This window comes from Myiozetetes cayanensis, unplaced genomic scaffold (genome assembly GCF_022539395.1).
Source record: "Myiozetetes cayanensis isolate MyiCay16 unplaced genomic scaffold, myiCay2020 scf6-25, whole genome shotgun sequence".
Taxonomy (NCBI): Eukaryota; Metazoa; Chordata; class Aves; order Passeriformes; family Tyrannidae; genus Myiozetetes; species Myiozetetes cayanensis.
In genome coordinates, this window is record NW_026087853.1 from 25,135,942 (window position 1) to 25,157,127 (window position 21,186).

General features: G+C 36.4%; 1 protein-coding gene across 1 annotated transcript in view; it reads right to left on the reverse strand.

Moving 5' to 3' along the window:
* Positions 1 to 21,186, reverse strand: part of AKAP6 (A-kinase anchoring protein 6) — a 272,508-nt gene that overhangs the window by 20,515 nt on the left and 230,807 nt on the right. The window contains 1 exon segment of the mRNA XM_050335742.1: positions 9,997 to 10,212. Coding sequence (XP_050191699.1) covers positions 9,997 to 10,212 — 216 coding nt within the window.

The window sequence follows — 21,186 nt, forward strand, 5'->3', positions numbered from 1 at the left end:
CCTAACCACTTTACTTTTTCTTTTTTTAATGAGATATTTGTGCCATTTAAATGGTGTTTGACAGTTCTTTCAGCACCTATGTGCATTGGAAACATCAGGTTTCCAATTTCTGAATATTATTTATTTTCCTACTAAAACTGATTATTCTTGAGAATTCAATTGAAGATTTTACTCATCTTACAGTTCAAATGTATGTTTCAGAAGCAGGGAATGTCTCTTTATTAAAGCTGTGTAAAAGTGCCCACTGTTAATTTGTGGCACAGAAAAATAAGATTAATAGATTGACAGATGGTTGGTAGAAAATATGCCACCACACTATAAAGGCCTAAACCTGTTACTGTTTAAAGTGTTTACTTTTCCCAATATAAAGTTATAAATCTCAGATTTCTAGCTTTTATTGGATTGAATTCTCCCATCTCAAAACATGAATTCTACTAATTACTTATAGAATATTTATTTTAAACAATTGTGGCAACTGATTTACTAATATTCTTAGTTACCTATAAAAGTAAAGAAATTAAGAATATTGGATATGCCACCCATAGGTAAAATGCAATTCCACATGAGAGATATGACCAAGTTTTCATGATCATATGTTGAATTACAGAGCCATGTGATAAACTGGCACTTAGAAGGCCTCATTGACCTTCTAAATCAATTGGGAGTTTGTAAACATCAACCATTTAAAAAAATCAGATCAGCATAAATGTATTACCAACTTTTTACCTGCCATGAAATTCTCTCACCCAACTCTAAAATGGCACTGGTCTGAAATACAGAGTCAAAGATAGTTGAGGACCAGAAATATCTTTGGGCTGCATGGATAAATGCAGAAAGGTTGTATATTTCCAACTTCTTACTGGGTAACACAGCACCACCAGCCAACCTTGAAATTTCATGAGATATAATAGTTTAAAGTGTTTAAGCAAGTTCAAAAAAATATCACTTTTCCCCCTCTATGAATTTATACATTTAAACAATTTAAAACTGAAGTAACCAGAAAAAGAATACAGAAGAAATCCAAAGAAGCAGTCCTTTTAAAATATAAATATATATGTAGATGTATATACAAAAATTTGTGGCATCAAGCCAGCAAGTTTATGTAATTGTTTCCCTAAAATAATGCAGCATAACAGAGAAAAAGATTCAAAGTATCTGTGACTTTAAGACTTGTCAGTCACTGAAACAGACTGCTCAGAGGATGCTACTAAAAAACCATTAGTACTCTCACAGTATTTTATACTCAATTCAGACACTATGTTTTGAGTTAATTCTAACACCAGGTACCCAGTCTTACAACACTGTAATCATGATATGTTCTGCCTTGAATAATTGAAGTCAGTTTTATCACTGTAGGATGAGCTGTGGAGAGTAGTTATGCATGATCAAGCATCTACATTTGGGTTAAAAATAATACTGGGAAATATATGCTTCATTTCTGCTGCTTTTATTGTTTTTTTTTTTTTTTTTTTAACTATGAGTGACTATCATGAAGCATTCCCAGTATCATAAAGAAACCTGCCTTCTAATAAAGCAAGTAAATTTCAAATACTGAACAGAAAAGTTGTCTGCTTCATCAAGGAAAAAAAAATAAATCAAAGAGAGCTTGAAATAATTAAGTATTGTGGCAGTTGATTTTATCATTAAAATAACTCTTTACCTTTAATGCAATATAATTTATTTTCCTAAGCTCATGCCAACAATAAAAAGCAGATTTCACCTCTCATCTTAAAAGTTTGCTGGGTACCCTGGAAAGGTCAAAGAAACTGTGTCTGCAGACTAGCAAGGAGTTGCAGAACAGAAATATGCATCTTAATGTATGTTGAATCCAGGTGTGGTGGATGGTGATTGAAACTTGCTACTGTAGGACTGTGGTTGAACAAGATATAAGAAAGGTTCTAGTAGGTTTCATTATCATATAAACTAAAAATTCATATGTAATAGACACCACCAACATTAGCAGGAAATATTTTATATCTGGAAGTTTCAGTGCAGAGTATAGGATTGAAAGAACAAGAATGCTGAGCTACTCTTTCTGCTTCAGGTGGTTCACTTTCTGGAGCAAAGAAAAACTGCACTGAAAGAGGTTCCACAGCCTGTTCTATAATTGTCCTTACTGGAACAGTGCTACACATGAAGAATGTTAGTAGTATGTACATTTACTTTCCAATCTCCTCCAGAGGAAGAGCTCAGGTTTACTATGGTTTAACAGGTTGTGAAATAGGGAGATAAGGCTGCCTTAGTCTGTGGAGTCTAGATTAACCATTAGCCTCTCCTTGTCCAATACAGCTGACAACTGAAGGGTCCACAACATGATTTAAATTAGAGCAATGGCTAAAAGTCTGGTTTGGTGGCAGGGAGCTCACATGACCATCTCTCAGATGGTTCACTCTCTCAGAGGTCTGGACTTTGTCTGGTTTGGCTGCTATTATGAGTTTGAACTTCCTATCATTTTATGAAGCCATGGCAAAACATGACAACATCTGCTAGAGCGAGGGAAATAGCTGAATAACATATTTCATCCCTGAATTGTTACATTATACTATTAGTTGTGACAGAAAGTTTTGCAGACTGAGGATGGAGTACAGCCTTCTGCTGAAAGACTTAAACGTATTTCTTTTATTCTTTCTATTCACTCTAAGAGCCTACCACTGAAGATAACCACACAGGAGACTTTCTCAAGAATATGAAACAGCATTTATCTGAATTTTGACTACACTTGACTGGGTTTGGCATTTTTTTACTAAGATCTGCTCAACAATAAGGATTTTACTAGTTTTGTTCTGTCGTATCATCCAGATTCTGTGTACTGCCTTGATGGCTGCCATTGTAACTATGACTGGTCCTCAAGAAAATTATGAGGAATACAGAATTTCTTTCAAGAATGTGGAGCATATTACCTATCTTCAATTACAGCTCAAGAAAACTCTAGACCTGTGTTCACCATTTATGTAACTACATTTTAGATCCTAGAGATAATTGTTCCATGTCACAAATCAGAAATGCAGTGCAACCCAGAAGCTCAAAAACATACATGCCTCAAGTATGAGGATGGTGCACCACATTACAGACTCTAAAATCAAACACCCATTCACTTAAAAAACAAGTATTTTAAGGAAACACCAAAGTGAGCAGTCTTCAGTGTTGAAATATAAGTAAAACAAGAAGACTGACAGAAACAAGTGCAAACCATAAAGACTGTACTGTCACAGGCTATATGAAAAAGGTCCAATATCAAAACAAAAATTACTTGTGATAGATAATGAAAAAAAATCAATCTGTAAAGGTTCAGATGTATGTCATTAAATATTTTGTAAGGGCTAGATTGTGTAATAAGTGTTCAGCAATATGTAGTGTGCCCTCCTCAGCCAATTAAGTTAATCGTTTCTCAGTACTTTGATGCTCTAGACACTACTGATGAAATTTTAGAAAATAACGGCTTCTGATGAAAAAAGAAACTTTTAGAAATCAAGTTTTGTTTAGTGAAACTATCTAACAAATAACTGAACAATGAAAGATTCATTTTTTACCCCTGAGGGATGGGGGGTTTGTATGTTTTTTTTAAGCTTAAAACAAGTGTCCTTCCATGGATTGAAAAGATATTGCACCAGTGAAGTGAATATAGAAAAGTGAAAGGGAGATACCATGCCTAACATTATGAAAAACTGTTTTCTTTTCCAGAAAGCATCACAGAAACAGATAAATAGATAAAAAGGATAAAGATACAAAATCAGAAGCAATATAGTATTTTTTAACAATGTGTTTTTCCAAGTTCATTATAAAGAAGGAAACCAAGAGGATGTTGGGAAAAAATCCTAAATAGCGCTTTAAGCAGGCTCTTTACCTCCTCAGAAACAAGCTGGTGGAAAGGAGAGAAGTGCCTTTCTTTTCCCTTTTTTTTTTTTTTTCAAGTGAGTTGTTTCACCAATGCAGATTTTCCCAAGTCCTTACAACTCTAATTAAAATGTGGTAATTGGTTATGTTACCTCAATTACCATGATGCATGGACATTGATGCAAAGCGACACCAATTGAATCCCTTGGGTGTTATACCCCAAGGCCATCCCATTTATTGTGGCCTTATTATTTTCAATTATGTGGCTGGATGTACAGCATACTTTCAAGCCAATACAGATGGGGGGTTGCTGGACATACAGTATGGTATGATGACTTAGAAGAACAAGAGAAATAATTTTCTTTTTTTCATGAAGTATAGTAGTGATTTTAGTGATCAGACAAATGAATATTTCAGACATATTCAGGACAATGTGAGAATTACAGCACCTTAACCAAATTGCCTTACCTCAAAATCTCCATTTTAAAAGCATGAATAATACCGTTCCTTCAATAATTAGCTCTCTCTGTTGAATAAGAAATTGTCTGCTCCATAAAACAGATAAGTTTCTCATTCAATGAATGAGCAGTCTGGAGAAAAAGCAGTTTCTCCACTCACCAAAAAGGCAGGAATATTGAATTGCAACTTAAGTAAAATCCATTAGAAACTACAGCTTTGCTTCTCTACCAGCCACAGCAGTACAATAGTTTTGTATACTCCAGTATTGGTAAAGCCATCCCAGAAAAGTGAATTTCCATGGTCATCTTATTGTAGCTTTCTATACAGAAACACATCTGACCTGCACAGAACATACACAAACTGTGAACATCTGTAGCAGCTGGAATAAACCACTGAGGCTAAACACATAATTTACATATACACAAGGTATACCACAAGCTCAGCAAAAGATAAAAAAATAATTGCAGAAAACAACTTAAATATTCCCACTTTGACATAACAATTGTAAACTTATGGACATGACCATAACTGAGTCTGTCCCAAACCCTTTGTAACCATTCAGTCTTCCAAGTAGATGAGACCTTCTAAAGGAAAATGCACAGTGAGTTCAAGCTTCTCCAGCTCTTGAGCAGGAATTTTAGATGGCAATTTTGAGTTTACTTCACTAAAGATTGTTGCTGTTGTTATTGCTATTGACAGACATACTCTTTTTTCTTTTAAGATGATTGCTAGCAGGGTCTTGTTAGGCAAGCTATAAGACACCTGTGTAATTCCAGTTAAAATTTAGGTGATATGTAACATTATATCAGCAAATTATGGAATTATAAATATGGATGAAAAGAATTTACAAAAAAACCAAACAAAAAACCCCAAACCCCAAACCAAACAAAAACTAACAAACAAAACCAACAAAAACCAAACAAACAGATGGTAGAGATAAAAATCCTCTTTTGCTGTAAGATATTACGACTGCTTCTAGTATTCTATATTTTTGATTGTATGAATACTTCATTCCATATAGTTAGATTAACCTACTGAATCTAACCACATTTCATCCTTCTGGAGTGATTCTTATTGATAATTTCACATTCTAGACAGAACTTTCTGTTTATGAGAAAGACAACTTTTATCAGATTTTAGGTGCTTGAAAATTATGGGGCCTACTATTGCAAAAGGTGAGCAAAATCAAACATTCCCGAAAAGCACCCATGAAGACAAATAATTCAAAAGAAACGCAAAAGCTTTCTGTGGTTAATTCCAGTACACCTTTGTAATGCTTTAAGTGGCCCAGATAAGTGACTGAATGTAAAAAGGGGCAAAAAGAGGACACAGGAAGATCCCAGTACACAAATTAAGAAGACAGTAGAAGATGAAAGTGACTCTTGTACTGAGGCCATATAATCATTTGGGGTATCTTATTTAATGTCAGCAAGTCAGATGCCATGAATGAGTCAGATGCCATCAGGGTATAAAAACATCTCATTTGTTTTCATAAATTACAGTATTTTGTGGGCAACCACAAATAAAGAATTGTTACCAAGGGATACACTTTGTGTGCCAAGACTGGCACACCATCAAATACAGAGAGATAGGGAAGCAGAAGAAATGGTTCTGGTACCTACCCAAGAAATGACTGCACAGGAACTGAGTGAAAAGGAGGGTTAGAACATGCCAAGTCAGACCAGGGAAGTCAAAGACACATGAATCCCACAGTGGCTGGGGCACATTTAAATGTTGAGAATACAGATAGTTTTATTAACAAAAGAAGCTTGTAGATACTGACATACTTCAACAAATCATAGTGTTATTAAGCAGAGTAGGATGAGAGATTCCGAAACAAAACAGCCCACAATGAAAATTAGATGAGCATCATGATATCTCTAAATGGCTGCTACTTCTCAGCAGAAAGAATGATACACACCCGGCCAGTGAAAGTCCAAGCTCTAATTAGTTCATAACAGTTTATTTACAGTAACTGCAGATACAAGCAGTAAACTGCTTTCCACACAGCAGCTGCTCCCATGCAAGAGAGGATAATACGATTTCACTACTGTAACTTGGACCTCTGTTCAGCACTTTCTAAGATATCTCACAAATGCAACTTCTTTCAGTTCCTAGTCAAATAGAAGATATATATTTACTACAAAAAATGACGTTTTGTAGATTAAAAAGGCAGTCCATCATCTTTTGGTACTTTACACAGTTGGAACCTAGTTCAATCTCTCTTGGGCTGTTATAGATCCAACAGATACTCAGACTCTAATAAATAAAATTCAGGATTTTGAGAGCTACTTTTTGTTTCTTTGTTGGTGATACTGTGCACACTTGTTTCTGAAGCTCAAAAATTCAACTGTGTTTTCAACTGCTGGTCAGATCATTAAACTTTTTGTGTAGCAAGTTTAATATATTCAAAAAATGGAACTACCACAAAAATATCACCAGTATTTCTCAAGAGAATTAAAAATGTCTCCTCCTATATTTTCTTTCTTTATCAATCTTTTCTATTCCTCAGTCTCATATTTATCTTCTAACCCATCCACTTGCCCAGCCAATTTAATTGATGAGTTTTCTTCTGTTCACATGTCTTGTTCTCTCAGATTCATTACCACCAAAACTCTGCAGCTGTTGAGATGGCAATTTTTTTCTTTCATCTCTTGACTTTCCTTTCATTTAAATGTAATCTATTGTTTAAAACTCCTACCTACATTTTCGCTAAAGCTTCTATCTGGATCCTCACTAATTCTGTTTTCTCTTTTAATTCCACTGAAATTTCTCTAACATTTTCCCACAATCTTTGTTTTACCAGCTTTGTTTTACTTTTGACTCCACTTGGACAGACTCTCAACAAATTAATTCCTTTGATTTTTCTGTTCTCTAGATTATTTTTTATCTTCTCTGTGTATTCTCCCTCTACTCAGGGCTGCTCTCAACTCATTCTCTGCCCAGCCTGTATTTGTGTTTCAAATTGCCCCGACCCACCTGCAGGACCTTGCACTTGACCTTTTTGAATTTTATGAGGTTCACGAAGACCCACCTATCAAGCTTGTCAAGGTCCCTCTGGATGACAGCCCTTCTCTATTAGCATGTCAACTGCACTACACAGCCTAATGTCAGTGGCAAACTTGCTGAGGGTGCACTCAGTCCTCTGGGTCCACGTCACTGACAAAGATGTTTCCAGGAAGATCTGCTCCATGATTTTGTCAGGCACAGAGATAACACTGACTAGCCTATATTTATTCAGGCCTTCTTTTTTTTTTCCCTTTATAAAAATGGAGGTTCTGTTTCCCCTTTTTCTATCAGTAGGATAACTATCACTGGACTGCCACAATCTCTCAAATATGATGGATAGTGGCTTAGCCACTACATCCACCAGTTCCCTCAAGATCCCCAGATGCATTTCAGCAGATCCCATGGACTTGTGCACTTTCAGGTTCCTTAGATGGCCTTGAATCTGATCTTCTCCCACAGCAAGAGCTTCTCATTCTCCCAGTCTCTGCTTTTGACTTCTGCATCTACAGCAGTGTGGCTGGAGCACTTGCTAGTGTTGACTTGAGCAAAATAGTCATTGAGTACCTCAGCCTTCTCCATATCCCGGGTACTCAGGTCTCTCATTTCCTCCTGGAGAGGGACCAAATTTTCCATAGTCTTTCTTTTATCACCAACATACCTACAGAAGCTTTTCTTGTTGCCCCCCATGTCCCTGGCCACATTAAATGCTCAGACAATTTCTATGTATACCTCAGGGGCTACCTGCTCTTTCTTCTGGACTCTGGGGTTTTTTTTGTTAATTGTTTTTCCTTCATCTTCTGTTTTCCACTAGACTTGAACAGCCTTTTACCTTACCTGCTTTTCTTTCTCCTTTTTAGGAGATAAAATACATTCAGATACCTGCACTTCCCACCTGTGGACAGAGGGTTCAAACAAACTCCTTTTATCTAACACCACTCATCTTAATGTCCATTAACATAAACTAAGCACAAACAAAATGGAACTCTTGCTCTTTCCTCCCCAGATCTCTTTTCTTCATGTTTTTTTCAGTATGACTCTTCTCTCTCTGGTAATCTGCATCACCTGTGACATCTACAGCTTTCACTAGGCTCTTTGAGAGGAATCTTGGTATCACTAAGATTTGACATTTTTCTATGGATCATATAGTGCAAGCTCTTAGATGATTTTGGTTGTTTCCAACAGCATTCCTCTTCACTCAATACTTGCCTCTCCACACACAGATGTATAAGGAAAGGCAGAAAATTAATGATTTCTCTATACCCTTGTACACTTGCATGTAGCTATATCATTTTTACACTTCTTCCAACCAGATCAAATTTTTGATGGCATAACTGACTCTCCTCAATTATCTACACTTTTTATTTTGTCAGTTGACTAATGCCATGCTTATAAAACCAATATTAGCACTACATCTGCTTATCAGTGATGTCTCCCTTCCATGTTGACTCCTACAGAGACATGCCCCTTTTGACTTGTCCTGACAGTATTCACACCTCTTCCTTCATCAAGTCCTTCCTCTATCTCAATACCTAAAGCAAAACAGCCAATAAACCAAATGGATAGAGGAGCACTTCTATGTTATAACTTTTGATAAAGGCAGGCAAGCAACATTATTATTATCTTCAATGGTTCACTCGTCCACAGCATCCTCCTCACTAATTCACCATTTCTTGGCCTCTTTAGACTAATAGTATTTACACTCAGGAACTGCTAGTGTTTCTGAACAACGCCTTATATATCTTCATACTATAGTACCATAACTGAAACAGAGAATCACAGCTTCTGTTATTTTTGTAAAGGAGTTTTAACAAAAAGAAGTCAAAAGTAGTATTTCACAGTTAGTCAGATAATTGTTAGGAAGGATGTAAGTGTCAAGCATTTTTTCCTTTGCTCTGCTTGATATAAACCTAAAAAATCATATCACTTGTTCCCAAATCTCATCAAGCTCTTCACTATATGAACTACATAGGATTATGATTGCTGTCAATGTAGCTGCAGTACACAGACTTCAGCAGTATGACAGTAGCACAAAACACGCTGAGCCAATTCATCCATTACAGCAATGGCGTTACAGTAGGGATTATTTTGTTCCTCCTGCTTCATAATATGGTTTTACGTTGTAGAAAACTAATCTAATTCATGACACTTAATGGATGGTTTACACAGAGTGCTATTTTGCCTCTTAGGAATCATTTCCCTGAGATAAAAGCAAATTATTGCATTTTACTTATATTCAAATAACGCAGGATTGTATATTAATCACATACCCATGGCATTCTATGTGAAATACACATTTACTGCTGGGATGTTAATTAAAACCAGTCTTCGTTACACAGGAAATACTTTTTCTAAAACACATGCTCAATCAGTAAAATATTCCCTGGGCCCAGTTCTGTTAGGTCCTGAGCAACTTAGCACCAAGATTGTTTTTATTGCTTGATGGGATCAGATGTCATAAGATTAAATATCCAGCAAATAGATTATGTATATTGGGAGTTTACCTTATTAATCAATTATGTCCATAGAAATACAATGCTTTGTGAAAAACTGAAGATTCACTTGTTGGCAGTAAAGACTAGGAATGGCATCTTCAGTCAGAAGAAAATGCTTAGAGATGGATGTGTTTGTCTTGTGCTGAAAGAGTGTCTCTCATGAAGAATGAAACCCTGCACTTTTAAAGTAAGCATCACTCACCGAGTCTTTTTCCAATCGCTTCTGTAGCCTTGTTTGCCACTGGACAGCTTGCATGACAATGGCTTCCCACCTTCTCTCGAGGTTTACAATTATCAGCTGCATGGACTGGTGATCTGCATTTAGGTTGCAGGTCTCCTGATCATCCAGGAGGTGCTGGCATAATCGCAGCACAGAGGCTACCCCACGACGTCTCTGTTTGATCTCACAGCATAAAGACTGCAGGATAGACAAACAACAGATGTCAGCGTGGAATGCTTTGCAAATGGAAACATTAAGTATTATTTGATATTTAATTGTGCCCAATCTCTGTCTTACAATATTTTTTTCAGCTCTTCCATAAATTCCCATACTTTGGTGTAAAAGCTTAGTGTTTTATTTTCAGATAAATACAGTCTTAATAGCACAGAAGTAGTAAATTTATGTTCAGTCTTCTTCAAATAAATGTCATATATAACTAACTGTCTCAATAATGCTGAAGGTTTAACGATGTAAACTGGTTTGTTCTTAACTTCTTTTTCATTCGACTGGGACACATCTGAAACGAGTTACCTTGACAGTAATCAACTTCAGAAATTCTACAGGAAAATAAGAGTGAAAAAATCATAGTCATGCAATGTGAATATGTGTATTTTTAGAAAAAAGACAATAGAAATTATGGGTCCTATGCAGTCTGTCACAGGAGAAACATTAAGAAAGGAGAAAATTCAGTATAGAATTTTTTACAGATGTTTTTTGTTATCATAAAATATTTTCAGAATAGTTTCATATTCGAGTAAATGTAGGAATACTGTGATAACTGTATCATCCTTGAAGATGAGTAATTCACTGCATTTATTTCATCATACTGATTCCAGTGCTACTGAGAATGCAGCCTGACATAAACTGGTTGATGGGAGACAATTGCTAAGCCCTAATATTGAAACGATGCGAGCCAGGATCCGTTGGTTCTACTCCAGAAACCTAAGAAACTGCACTGAGAATCTTACTGAACAGCAGTAAAAATAATGCATCCTACACGGCAGACAGAACTAGAGAGAGATGTACCACCTGGAAACAGTTAATGGCACAGGGTACTTTCAAGCATGGTTTTATCCATGACTATACTCTAATGTCATTCAACATCAAATCACAATTTTATCATCTCATAATGTATTTTAATAATAAAACCTATGAAGCTGGGGTACAGAAGGCACAAATGCATCCAAGGATGACAGCTTTAGACCAGCTTCTGAGACCCTATACTTTTATAGCACTGCATGACTCCAGTACTCAACTATTATCAAAGGGTTGCACTACTCCTGAATTTAACAGGACTGTGCTCTACACGTGAGAGCTTTCCAGATAATTTAAATTGTAACTTGCCAACATCTGTTTCCCTCTGTGGGATGTCACAGATTAAAGTGCATGACCCCATGGGAAAATCTGAACTATCATTTTTTTTGAAGGCCAAGTGTTTACCTTTAAACTTCCAGTTAATGATAATAAGCAAACGAAAAAGCCACTACATCTCTCAAAGCTGTTCTCAAGCATTAACTGATAAAAAATCAGAATCTGCCTTCCTGAATCTTATTAGCAAAACAATAACATTCTATAGAAAGTGAATTCGAGTTCCAGATTTTCATGTCACTGTTTCTTTAGAAAATGGAGTTTATACTTAGAAATGTTGTAACTCAAAGGAGTATTTTGCTTCTGTGTTTGATCAATAATATTAAGCTCCAAGTCTGAAGGAAAACTTTGGTATATACATCTAAAAACATACGTCTTTTCTTTGCCTATGGATAGTGTGCAAAAGACTTTTTTTTCTAAAGCCTTCAAGAGAAATGATGATTAAACCACAAACATAGCTGAATTCCTAGTCTATTTTCACTGGCACAATTGGGCCATCCTAACAGTTAACAGATTGCTTATTAATCAACAAGGGTAAACAAGGCAATGAAATCTCATTTAAAGCAGAAATTTTAATTCCTAAAAGTATTTCTGTTCAAAACATTATTCCCAATAAGCCTTCATTAGAAGACATTTTAAAATGATTAAGTACATTTGATTGTAAAGTAAACTGAGTCGTATATTAGCAGGTGGACATTTCATACAGATGTTCCACTTACTGATATAATGCATTCTATAGCTATTTAAATCACCCTAACTCTATAATAGCTAGAAGTTTATTACTTCTATAATAAGTGAACCTTGTATCTTTAATATTTCTGAATTTTAAATAAGGGGAATGACAAATTCCCAAACCTCTATTTATGACAAAATATGACCAGGAATTTTATTATTCAATTTATACCAGAGCTGCATTTTCACTAACGTTTCCTGAACTTACCCTTATTTATTTTCCTAGAGTTCATTGCTAGTTTCCTTCACAGTTCTTGTTATAACCACCACGTCTGGCACATTTCCTTTCTGATGCTGTTCATTAGCCTAATGTCACATCAGAAAAAATCCAAACAAAACCAATCCAAAAAATCTCCCTAAAGAAAGTCAGGGTTCTTATTTTACATTTTATAACAGCTAGGCAATTCAGTTTTTTGGAAGTGATGGTAAGCTGATGATGGTAAGACCTATGCATATCTATGCAGGTCTGCATTAACTTCATAGAAGTCAATACAGCTCAGAATCTGGCCCCATAACATTAATTTGCCTTGATCTATCTGATTAAGTCATCCCTTATAAATATTGTTCTTTTTTGATACAATGCCATTTAATATGATGAGGTAAGGAGAATTGCACTCATAAGCCATTATACGGGAGTTTAAGTGAGGCCTTTACATTATGTTATCTGAAAGCTGAGCTACAGCATCCAAGTCATTTCTAATTTATATCAATTTTACACCAGCATAATAACAGTAGCTTTACTGAAGCTATTTCTGATTTACATGGCTGTGACAGTACAATTAGGCCTATGGCACTTTTGTTTCAATTTTATTACATGATATTACGGTTAATATTAAACAGAAGAAGAACGAAGTCCTTTTATCTAACAGTGTGTTGAAAGAGTTGGTTATAGCAACAATACTTTAAAAGCCAGAAAACTTAATAATGTAAAGATATCTTTAAGTCCTATATAATAGCACTAGCATTAATGAATTTAAGCAGTATTAGGGTCTTGTGTTCAGTGTCCTAAAGGGACACTATAGTTGCCTATATCCTATTACATGAGATATCACAGTGTTGTATATCCACCCATGTTTCGCTATTGTTAAAATGGCATGTTTGTAGAAAAACCTGTCAATATGGCAACTGCACGTGCAAAGTATGCTTCCTGGACCATAGTTACTTTAATTATTTGCAAGGTACATTCTGCACTGTCCACAGCTGCTGCTATAGTAAGATACTGTGCACTTGAAGGTTCAGAAAATCAGGTAATGATCTAACAGTAGACTTAGGAGCATCACTTAGGCTCACTCAGTTTCCTGTGTGTGCAAAAGATTTGCTGAAAAATAGATTGAGAGATCAGACACTTTCAGTGTCCACTGAGCTGTGGTAAATGTAAACACAATCCAAATCTTCGCAAATGTGAGAGAAACATTCACTTAAACCATTTGCAGTGAGACTTTATTTAAAATAAACGTATTTGACTTTTTTGCTGCAGGCTAAGACTATACACAGTAACCGCAGATGCTGTGTATGAACTTGACTTTGTGTCTGAGTCATTTGCTTCACAACAGACACCCTGATAACATTGAGGTGTTAGTCATTATAATGTTATTATGGTCATGGCTTCCCATACAGAGGATTCCTGTCCATGCTGCTAGAATCTTGGAAGATTTTTCTTCCCTGTGCCTACTCCTATTATCAGTGCTTTGAAGTTATCACCCGCATAGCTAAAAAGGGCTAGCTGAAACTACTTTCGCAGCTTGTTAATACCATGCCTTAAATCATCTGGAAAAGCCCCTGCTGGGTCAAATGACATCAAACACGCTTTCCAAGCCATAGGCTAATGGCACTATCTATGGGAATGGAAGTGGCCATGGTCTGAACAGAGGGTGCTTGGTATAGGCATGGCTCCTAAGTGAATGGCATACGACAGAAACACATCTGCAGCTTTAGGCAGTGCCAGAGCATATGAGAGGCAGAGGAAGGTGGGAAGTTGAGGAATATTAGATCCCCTCAAGCCCCAACCTGCCTCCATCCCTCAGCCTTCCTGCATCATATCAGCACCTGAGTTGTGCTGCACTGCCTGCTCTGCACAGCTGATGATTTATGGGAAGTAGGTTTTTCTCACACAACACGGAGGATGAGTTGGCCACTGAAACACTGTTACATCAAGGATCTTGAGCAGGTGTTTAACATTAACTATTTAAAAGTATTAAGATTCTCACTATATTCTGTGAGACTATTTGTGCTTAAAAATAGTTTAAAAGTTGGTCTAAAATTAGTTTAGCTTCTTCAAATCCACATAATCCACATCTTCACCACATAAAATGTTGAGATGTGGGGGTTTGTAGCCTCATTTATTACACATTGTTTGGAGAATTCATTTCTATGGGATTTGAAGTTTCTTGCTTTCACTCTACAGTTGGGAATAATAAACAGCATCACAGAATCATACAATATGCTAAGTTGGAAGGGACCCACAAGGACCATTGAGTCCAACCCTTAACCCTGCACAGGACCATCCCCAGGAATCACACCATGTGCCTGAAAGTATAATCCAAATGCTTCTTGAAGGCTATCAGGCTTGGTGCTAGGGAGCCCATTCTAGTGCGCAGCCACCCTCTGGGTGAAGAACCTTTATCTAATATGCAACTTAAACCTCCCCTGACACAACTTCAGACCATTCCCTCAGGTCCTCTCACCAGAGGTCACCACAGAGAAGAGATCAGTACCTGTCCCTCCTCTTTCCCTCATGAGGAAGTTGCAGACTGCAACGAGGTCTCCCCTCAGTCTCCTCCAGGATGAACTGACCAAGTGACCTCAGCCACTCCTCATACGACTTCCCCTCAAGGCCCTTCAGCCTCTTTGTTGCCCACTTTGGACTCTCTCTAAGAGTTTAATATCTTTCTTATATTGCAGTGCCCAAAACTGCACAAAATATTCAAAGGGAGGCCACACCAGTGCATAAGAGAGCAGGACAATCAAAGGGAGGCCACACCAGTGTATAACAGAGCAGAACAATCGCCTGCCTCAACCGGCTGGTGATGCTCTGCCTGTTGCACCCCATCCATGCAGAGATGCCCAGAGCTTTGAAAATAGTTGGATGATGAGAAATAGTAACTTACACAAATGGATTTCCTTTGTGCTTTCAGGTCCAGAAGAAATGCCAAGGTATACTTAGATACTTCTGGGCTTACCTCTTGTTCCTGTTTATGCATGGGCAGTACTGGCTGGTTTTAGGAAAACAAAAGAAGCTGAACTGCAGATAAATATGGAATGACCAGATCCAAGAGGAAGCTTCTGTCTAACCTCAGTCTGTTAAAGGCTTACTTCTCCTTGTTGCAGGATGTGGGTATGTGAGGAAGGCAATGATACACTTCAAACTTCACTGGTTGTTACTTGATGAAAGATGGAACTGATGTCATTTAGTACCACAACCTTACAGAGAAATTAAGGCAAAATCTGAGAATGGAAGCCACCCTTCTGAGTACCAATCAAACTGCAACTCTTAAAATTTATTTACCTTTTTATGTCTGATTTTTGGCTAGTGCAGCAGTTCAGTTTTTAAAAGTGATAACGTAAAACTTTTAAGTATCATGACTACCAGAACTAATACATCAATAAAGGGAAAACTGGAAACAATACTCACAAAAGTTGGGTAAAATGTAGCTTTCCATGTTTTCTGTGAAATGGCAATGCCTGTTACAACTTCTCTTGTCAGGGTGATGCATCCCTGTATTTCAAATTTCACTCTTACAGGACATATTGTGAAAAGAAGAATTTCTGTTTCTGAATGAAACAGAAAGCCAATAATTCCTTAAAAAATATTAGTAAGAAAGCAATTCCTTAAAATAAAAAAGCTAAATGACAAAGATAGAAAATGAATGATTACTTGTCATCCCATAGAAAAATACTGCCAAACCTGTGTGCTTTTGCTGATTTCAAGGTTAAAAGAATATGTCACCCAATATGGGATCTCTGCTCAGTTGCATACTGTGGGACTTAATCTATATTGAAGCTAAATATTCTATAAGTATGCAGTGAAGTGCAAAAAACAGCAATTGAAAAATGACATGATTAAATGGCACAACATGCAATCATTTGCTCTCAATTATATCAATGTATCTTCTTCATTTCAAGGAGTCAGGCAGAAATATTGTTTTTTAAATGCCTCTATTAAATTGGGCACCAATAATAAAATAGATGAGAGTCCTAATAAGCTCATTTGCGTACCATACATCACATACCACAAAACTATTCTCTCAAAACGGGTTTGTTCATAGATCTATCTCCTGGTTGTCACCAGTCTTGGCTATATTAAAAGATTTTAAAGGCACAAAGCTTGCAGACCATTCAGTGAAAAACCTTTGTACTTAACCCTTCGGAGATCTTTAATGGTAATTATGGAAAAAGTATTGATATAATATCTTTCCTGTCATATTTTATTATGATGACGGTCACAACAGAATCTGGGACTGACATTTTAGAAATATTATCTAATTGCAAGTCAGAAATACAGAATGACAGTTTAAAGCAGAATATTACCTCTCTCAAAACAGCAAACTGGTTCTCTTCATTTAAAACCCCTACTTTTTATAGTATTACAACGACTAAATTGCTACGCTGATCGTATCTCTCTGTTACTCACCACTTAGTGAAGTGTTACAATATTTCTCTTACAAGAGAACTGCGTCTGTTTCTATATATTTTAAAAATGGCAATGAACTAACAGGAAAAAAATACTTCATTTCTGTACTGGTTTCAAGAATATACATAGGAGTTTGCATTCTACATATAATAAAGTCCTTACATTAATTCATTAATCTCATTAGTTAAAGTTACATGGGGATTTGTGTTTATTGGAAATAAGGAATGGAAATGCATGTATTAATTAGGTAAATATGTTTGTTTTAAATAAAACATTTACTTTTAAATAGCATTCTAAAAATACCTGTGTTCTTTCCCATTCTTCTCTAGAAGTAAAATATATGCATTAAAAACAGCAACAATTCAGAACAGACACTTCTAAACTCAGCCATAAAAGCTACTATTTGTAGCTTGTCTGTAGCTACAAAAGCTTTAACATCTTTGTTCTACTCCTTATGCTCATTTAAATACTTCAAAATATTTGTTTGTAAGAATACTATTCAATGGTCTGTTATTTAGCTCATACTCCCATGTAACTAGTAGTATGTAATATACTCCTCTCCTTAAATTAAAAACACTATTAAAATTCCAGACGTATAAAACAATATGAAGATTAAGTTACTATAAAAGACACTATAATAGCTTACAGATTGCTTGTATCATTACAAAAGTGCTGGTATCTATTACAGTGTCTCTCTGGAATAAAGAATGCACTTTTGGCAATAATCTGTTAAAAAAGTGTCCATTATTGTTAAGATGCACCTATCTTAGCTCTAAACTAGTGTGCAATTACAGGAAGGTAACTTTTAAAAATAAAAGAAAAATGGTGTTGAATGAAAATGAATCTTCCCTACTGGAATACAACATAGCTTTTCCAAGCCTTATTTTTCTTGTGTTTCATACAGGGAATTAGTTAGCTTCATTTTCACACTGAAATATTTTAGAGCTATTTACTACACACTTCAAAGTTGGGGTTGACTTGATTCCAGAAGAAAAGCCAAGTCATTCAGATAGAGGAGCCAGAGGGGAAGACAGGAGCATCCATTTTTCTAGTCTAGCACTATTTGTGTTTATAAATGCCTTCGGTTCATGTCTTCTTCTCATTTAATTTGAGAAATTCTCTTTCCAGCAAAAAAGATTCACAGGAGAAATATTGCAGGAAGTGCCACAATTTGCTAGGGTTTCTTTTTTGCCCCCAGAAAATGCTAAGATAAAAGCAGAATAAGCATCAGACAGGTAGGATAAATATCAGTGCTGTGTTTTGCTTTTGTAATGAATCCTGAACCACATTACTCAAAAATTTGCTTTCCTGTACTGGAAATTACAAACTTGAAATTTTTGCAAGATCACCACATTGGGTAGAGTTTCAAATTAAATGTGTGGAAATTCAGATGGAAATTTTTTAAAAAATCAAGTGAGGAATAATTTAGGCTCAACTTCACTTACAGTCATTGGAATTCACTTAGAATTACAGCCTAAAAGAAATCAAGATGTTTCTCAACATATTAGATGTCAAGAAACCCCTCCAATCACCTAAAAACCTTAGATATCAGAGTTTCAGCCATCTTTAATGAACAGTTAAACTGTTAAAACTTCGTTTCCTCTCAGAGGCTTTAAAGCAAAAACTTCCTTGCACGGGTGCACATCAACACCCGTAACTCCCAAGCTGAGGTTCAGATGTTAATATTGTACTTACTCCTTTTCTTAAACTACTTCCTTCACAGGTGGCAGAGATGTATTTTTGCTGTTTCTGGGCAATGAGCCTGGTATATTCCAAAATGTAGTGAGAATGTATCTATTCTGAATTACAGAAAAAAATCCTGCAGTGCATTGGTATTACGTTATTTATGGGAAAGCAGAGAACATAAAATAAATTAGACTAATCTTTTGGAGACTTCAGGACAAAAGAAGGAAAATAAACACATGAAATGAGTAAGGAAAAAGAGATTTCCTTTGGCTATTTTCTTGTGTCAGTGAAGTAAACTTAGCCTGGATTCAAAAATGTACAGCTTGAGCTGCGCTGGGGTAAACAGATGAAAATATATTGTGATGTTTTTATGTGTATCTGTATAAGCACAATGATAACAAACAGGCTTTTCTAGAAATGTTGTTCTTCACCTTATTTCCAAAGAGCAATGCATCCTCAGAATGGACATACACTAAAATATAAAAACATTTTGTTGATTCTTTTGCCATATCTTGAGCATAAATATACACACAGACACACATTTTTTGGTGTGGGGTCTGGTTTCAGCTCAAGACAAAACTAAAAGTCCCCAGCTAGAGAGGCTACTTGCAGCAGAATCAACCAGAGCCTGGCAGCATTGTGGTGAGGTAGGTTCACCCACACCAGATGTAGGGTAGCCTTCCTCAGTATTTAACTTGGTAAGTAAGTTTTAGGCAAGCGATCACATTGACTAGGGAAGTGATTGTCCCTCTGTACTTGGCACTGATGAGGCTACACCTCAGTACTGTGTCCATATCTAGTTCCCTCATTTCAAGAAAGACACTGAGGTGCTGGAGCATGTCCAGAGAAGGGCAACAAATTTGGTGAAGGGTGTGGACAGTAAGTCATACGAGGAGAAGCTGAGGGAGCTGGGGTTGTTTAGCCTGGAGAAAAGGAAGTTCAGGGGAGACCTTTTTTTTCCAATTGACTTTATGCAACAAGCATTATCTAAGATGCTCTGCTGTCTCTGCTAATATGGTGCTAGTCTACAAACCACCTTCCTGGCTGACATCTCATACTTGTGATACATAATATACCTGATAAGGATTGCAATAAACACTTCAGAATGTGTACTGAAGGCTTGTTCTTTTATACTCATATTCTTTCTCATACTGAATGACACTTTACCCTGCAAATAATTCTACTAAAATCAATAGATTTCCTGACAGTATGAAATTATTTTTATTGTAAGTAAAAGTACTAATACAATCTATAATAATACCCCTATTGGGACTGTGATCTATTAACTTACATGCAAAGATGAAACTTGGGAAACCTATCCAGTATGAAACCAAAATTAGGCAACAGTCTGCTAGGTCAATGATCCACCAATTAAAGAAAAACCTCTTCTGTAGGATTTAATGGCTCCAGAGAACACTATTCAATCAATAATCCACTAATATCAGAGAGATTTGCACCTGAAAATGCAATGCTATGGCTCCAAAGGGGCAGTTATAGACAATCAAATAAATTGTCTAATCACATGCAGTAGCACAAAGTGAACCTTAATGGAGACAGCACAGTGAATTTCTGTTAATTCTCTTATATTTCCAGTCCACTAGTACAGTCCACGCTGTACTAGTTTTTCTACATCTTATCAGTAACAAAGGAAATAAAACTCTGAGGCCAACCAAAGTGCCAGCCCTCACTGTAAATTAGTGCAAGTCAGTCTTGACTTATATTTAGGGAAAATATTTCTTTCTCTTTTTCTTTTGTCATCTTTTCCTTTCTTCTCATTTTTCTTTTCCATGTTGATAGAGAGAATGATTCTGCTTTTACGGTAACTAGGTCTTCAAGGCAATAGCAGAAAAATAAACAGTCACATTTTCAAGGAGTCATTTGGGTGGATCAAAAGAAGTAAACCAATTAGTCTTCAATGGTAATGACAATAATAAGTGATGGATCTGAGAATGCTCTCACAAAAGAAGACAAGTCAGCTATTTTTCACGTCTACAGATCTGCATCGTCAAGATGACTGAGAGGGGAAAGATAGTTCAATCTGTAGATATTATCAAAATGAAAGTCTTGGGAAAGGAACTGTAAGCCGTTTGTCACTATGAAATTGCAAGTTTTACTTTGGATGGCCAGTTTGAGACAGCTTTCTCTGTAAGCCATGGTGTCTTCTGTGTTACTCAACTTGAGGGAGACCTCCAGTCTTTCAAGCTTACCCATGACACCAGAATTAAATGTAAACCATCCCACTACAATAAGAATGACAGGGACAAGGGCTCAATTACGTCTCCACCAGCTCCAGCTAACAAGATGGCAATGCTTCAAATGAGCACCGTCCTGCACATTCAGGAGGGCTGAGAGAAATTTGGACTTAACTTTTCCGGAAAAAAAAAAAACAAACCTGTAATTAGTGTAGGAGAACCCCACAGATACCATTGGTAAATCATTCTGAGCTGGAATTGCAGTTGTCTCATTCTCAAGTCCCTCAAGTCTTAATGAATTCTTGATAATTCCTTGAGTGGGATTCATCTGAGTTAATGGAGAATTGAGCTTGAACTAGTCATTTAGAAGCAGGTATTCTGAGCTACTGTACATTTTCTCCATAGCCTAAATTTTGATTTTTGTTTTTAGATGCATAAAGCAGAACACATTATTAGCATCCCAAAAGTGCTTTTCTTCCCCCCCAAGTTACTAGAGACGAAACTCAGAGAAGATCTCAGCACTGCAGCTAGTCTGTTTTAAGGTGCCTTTACCTATGCTGTTTG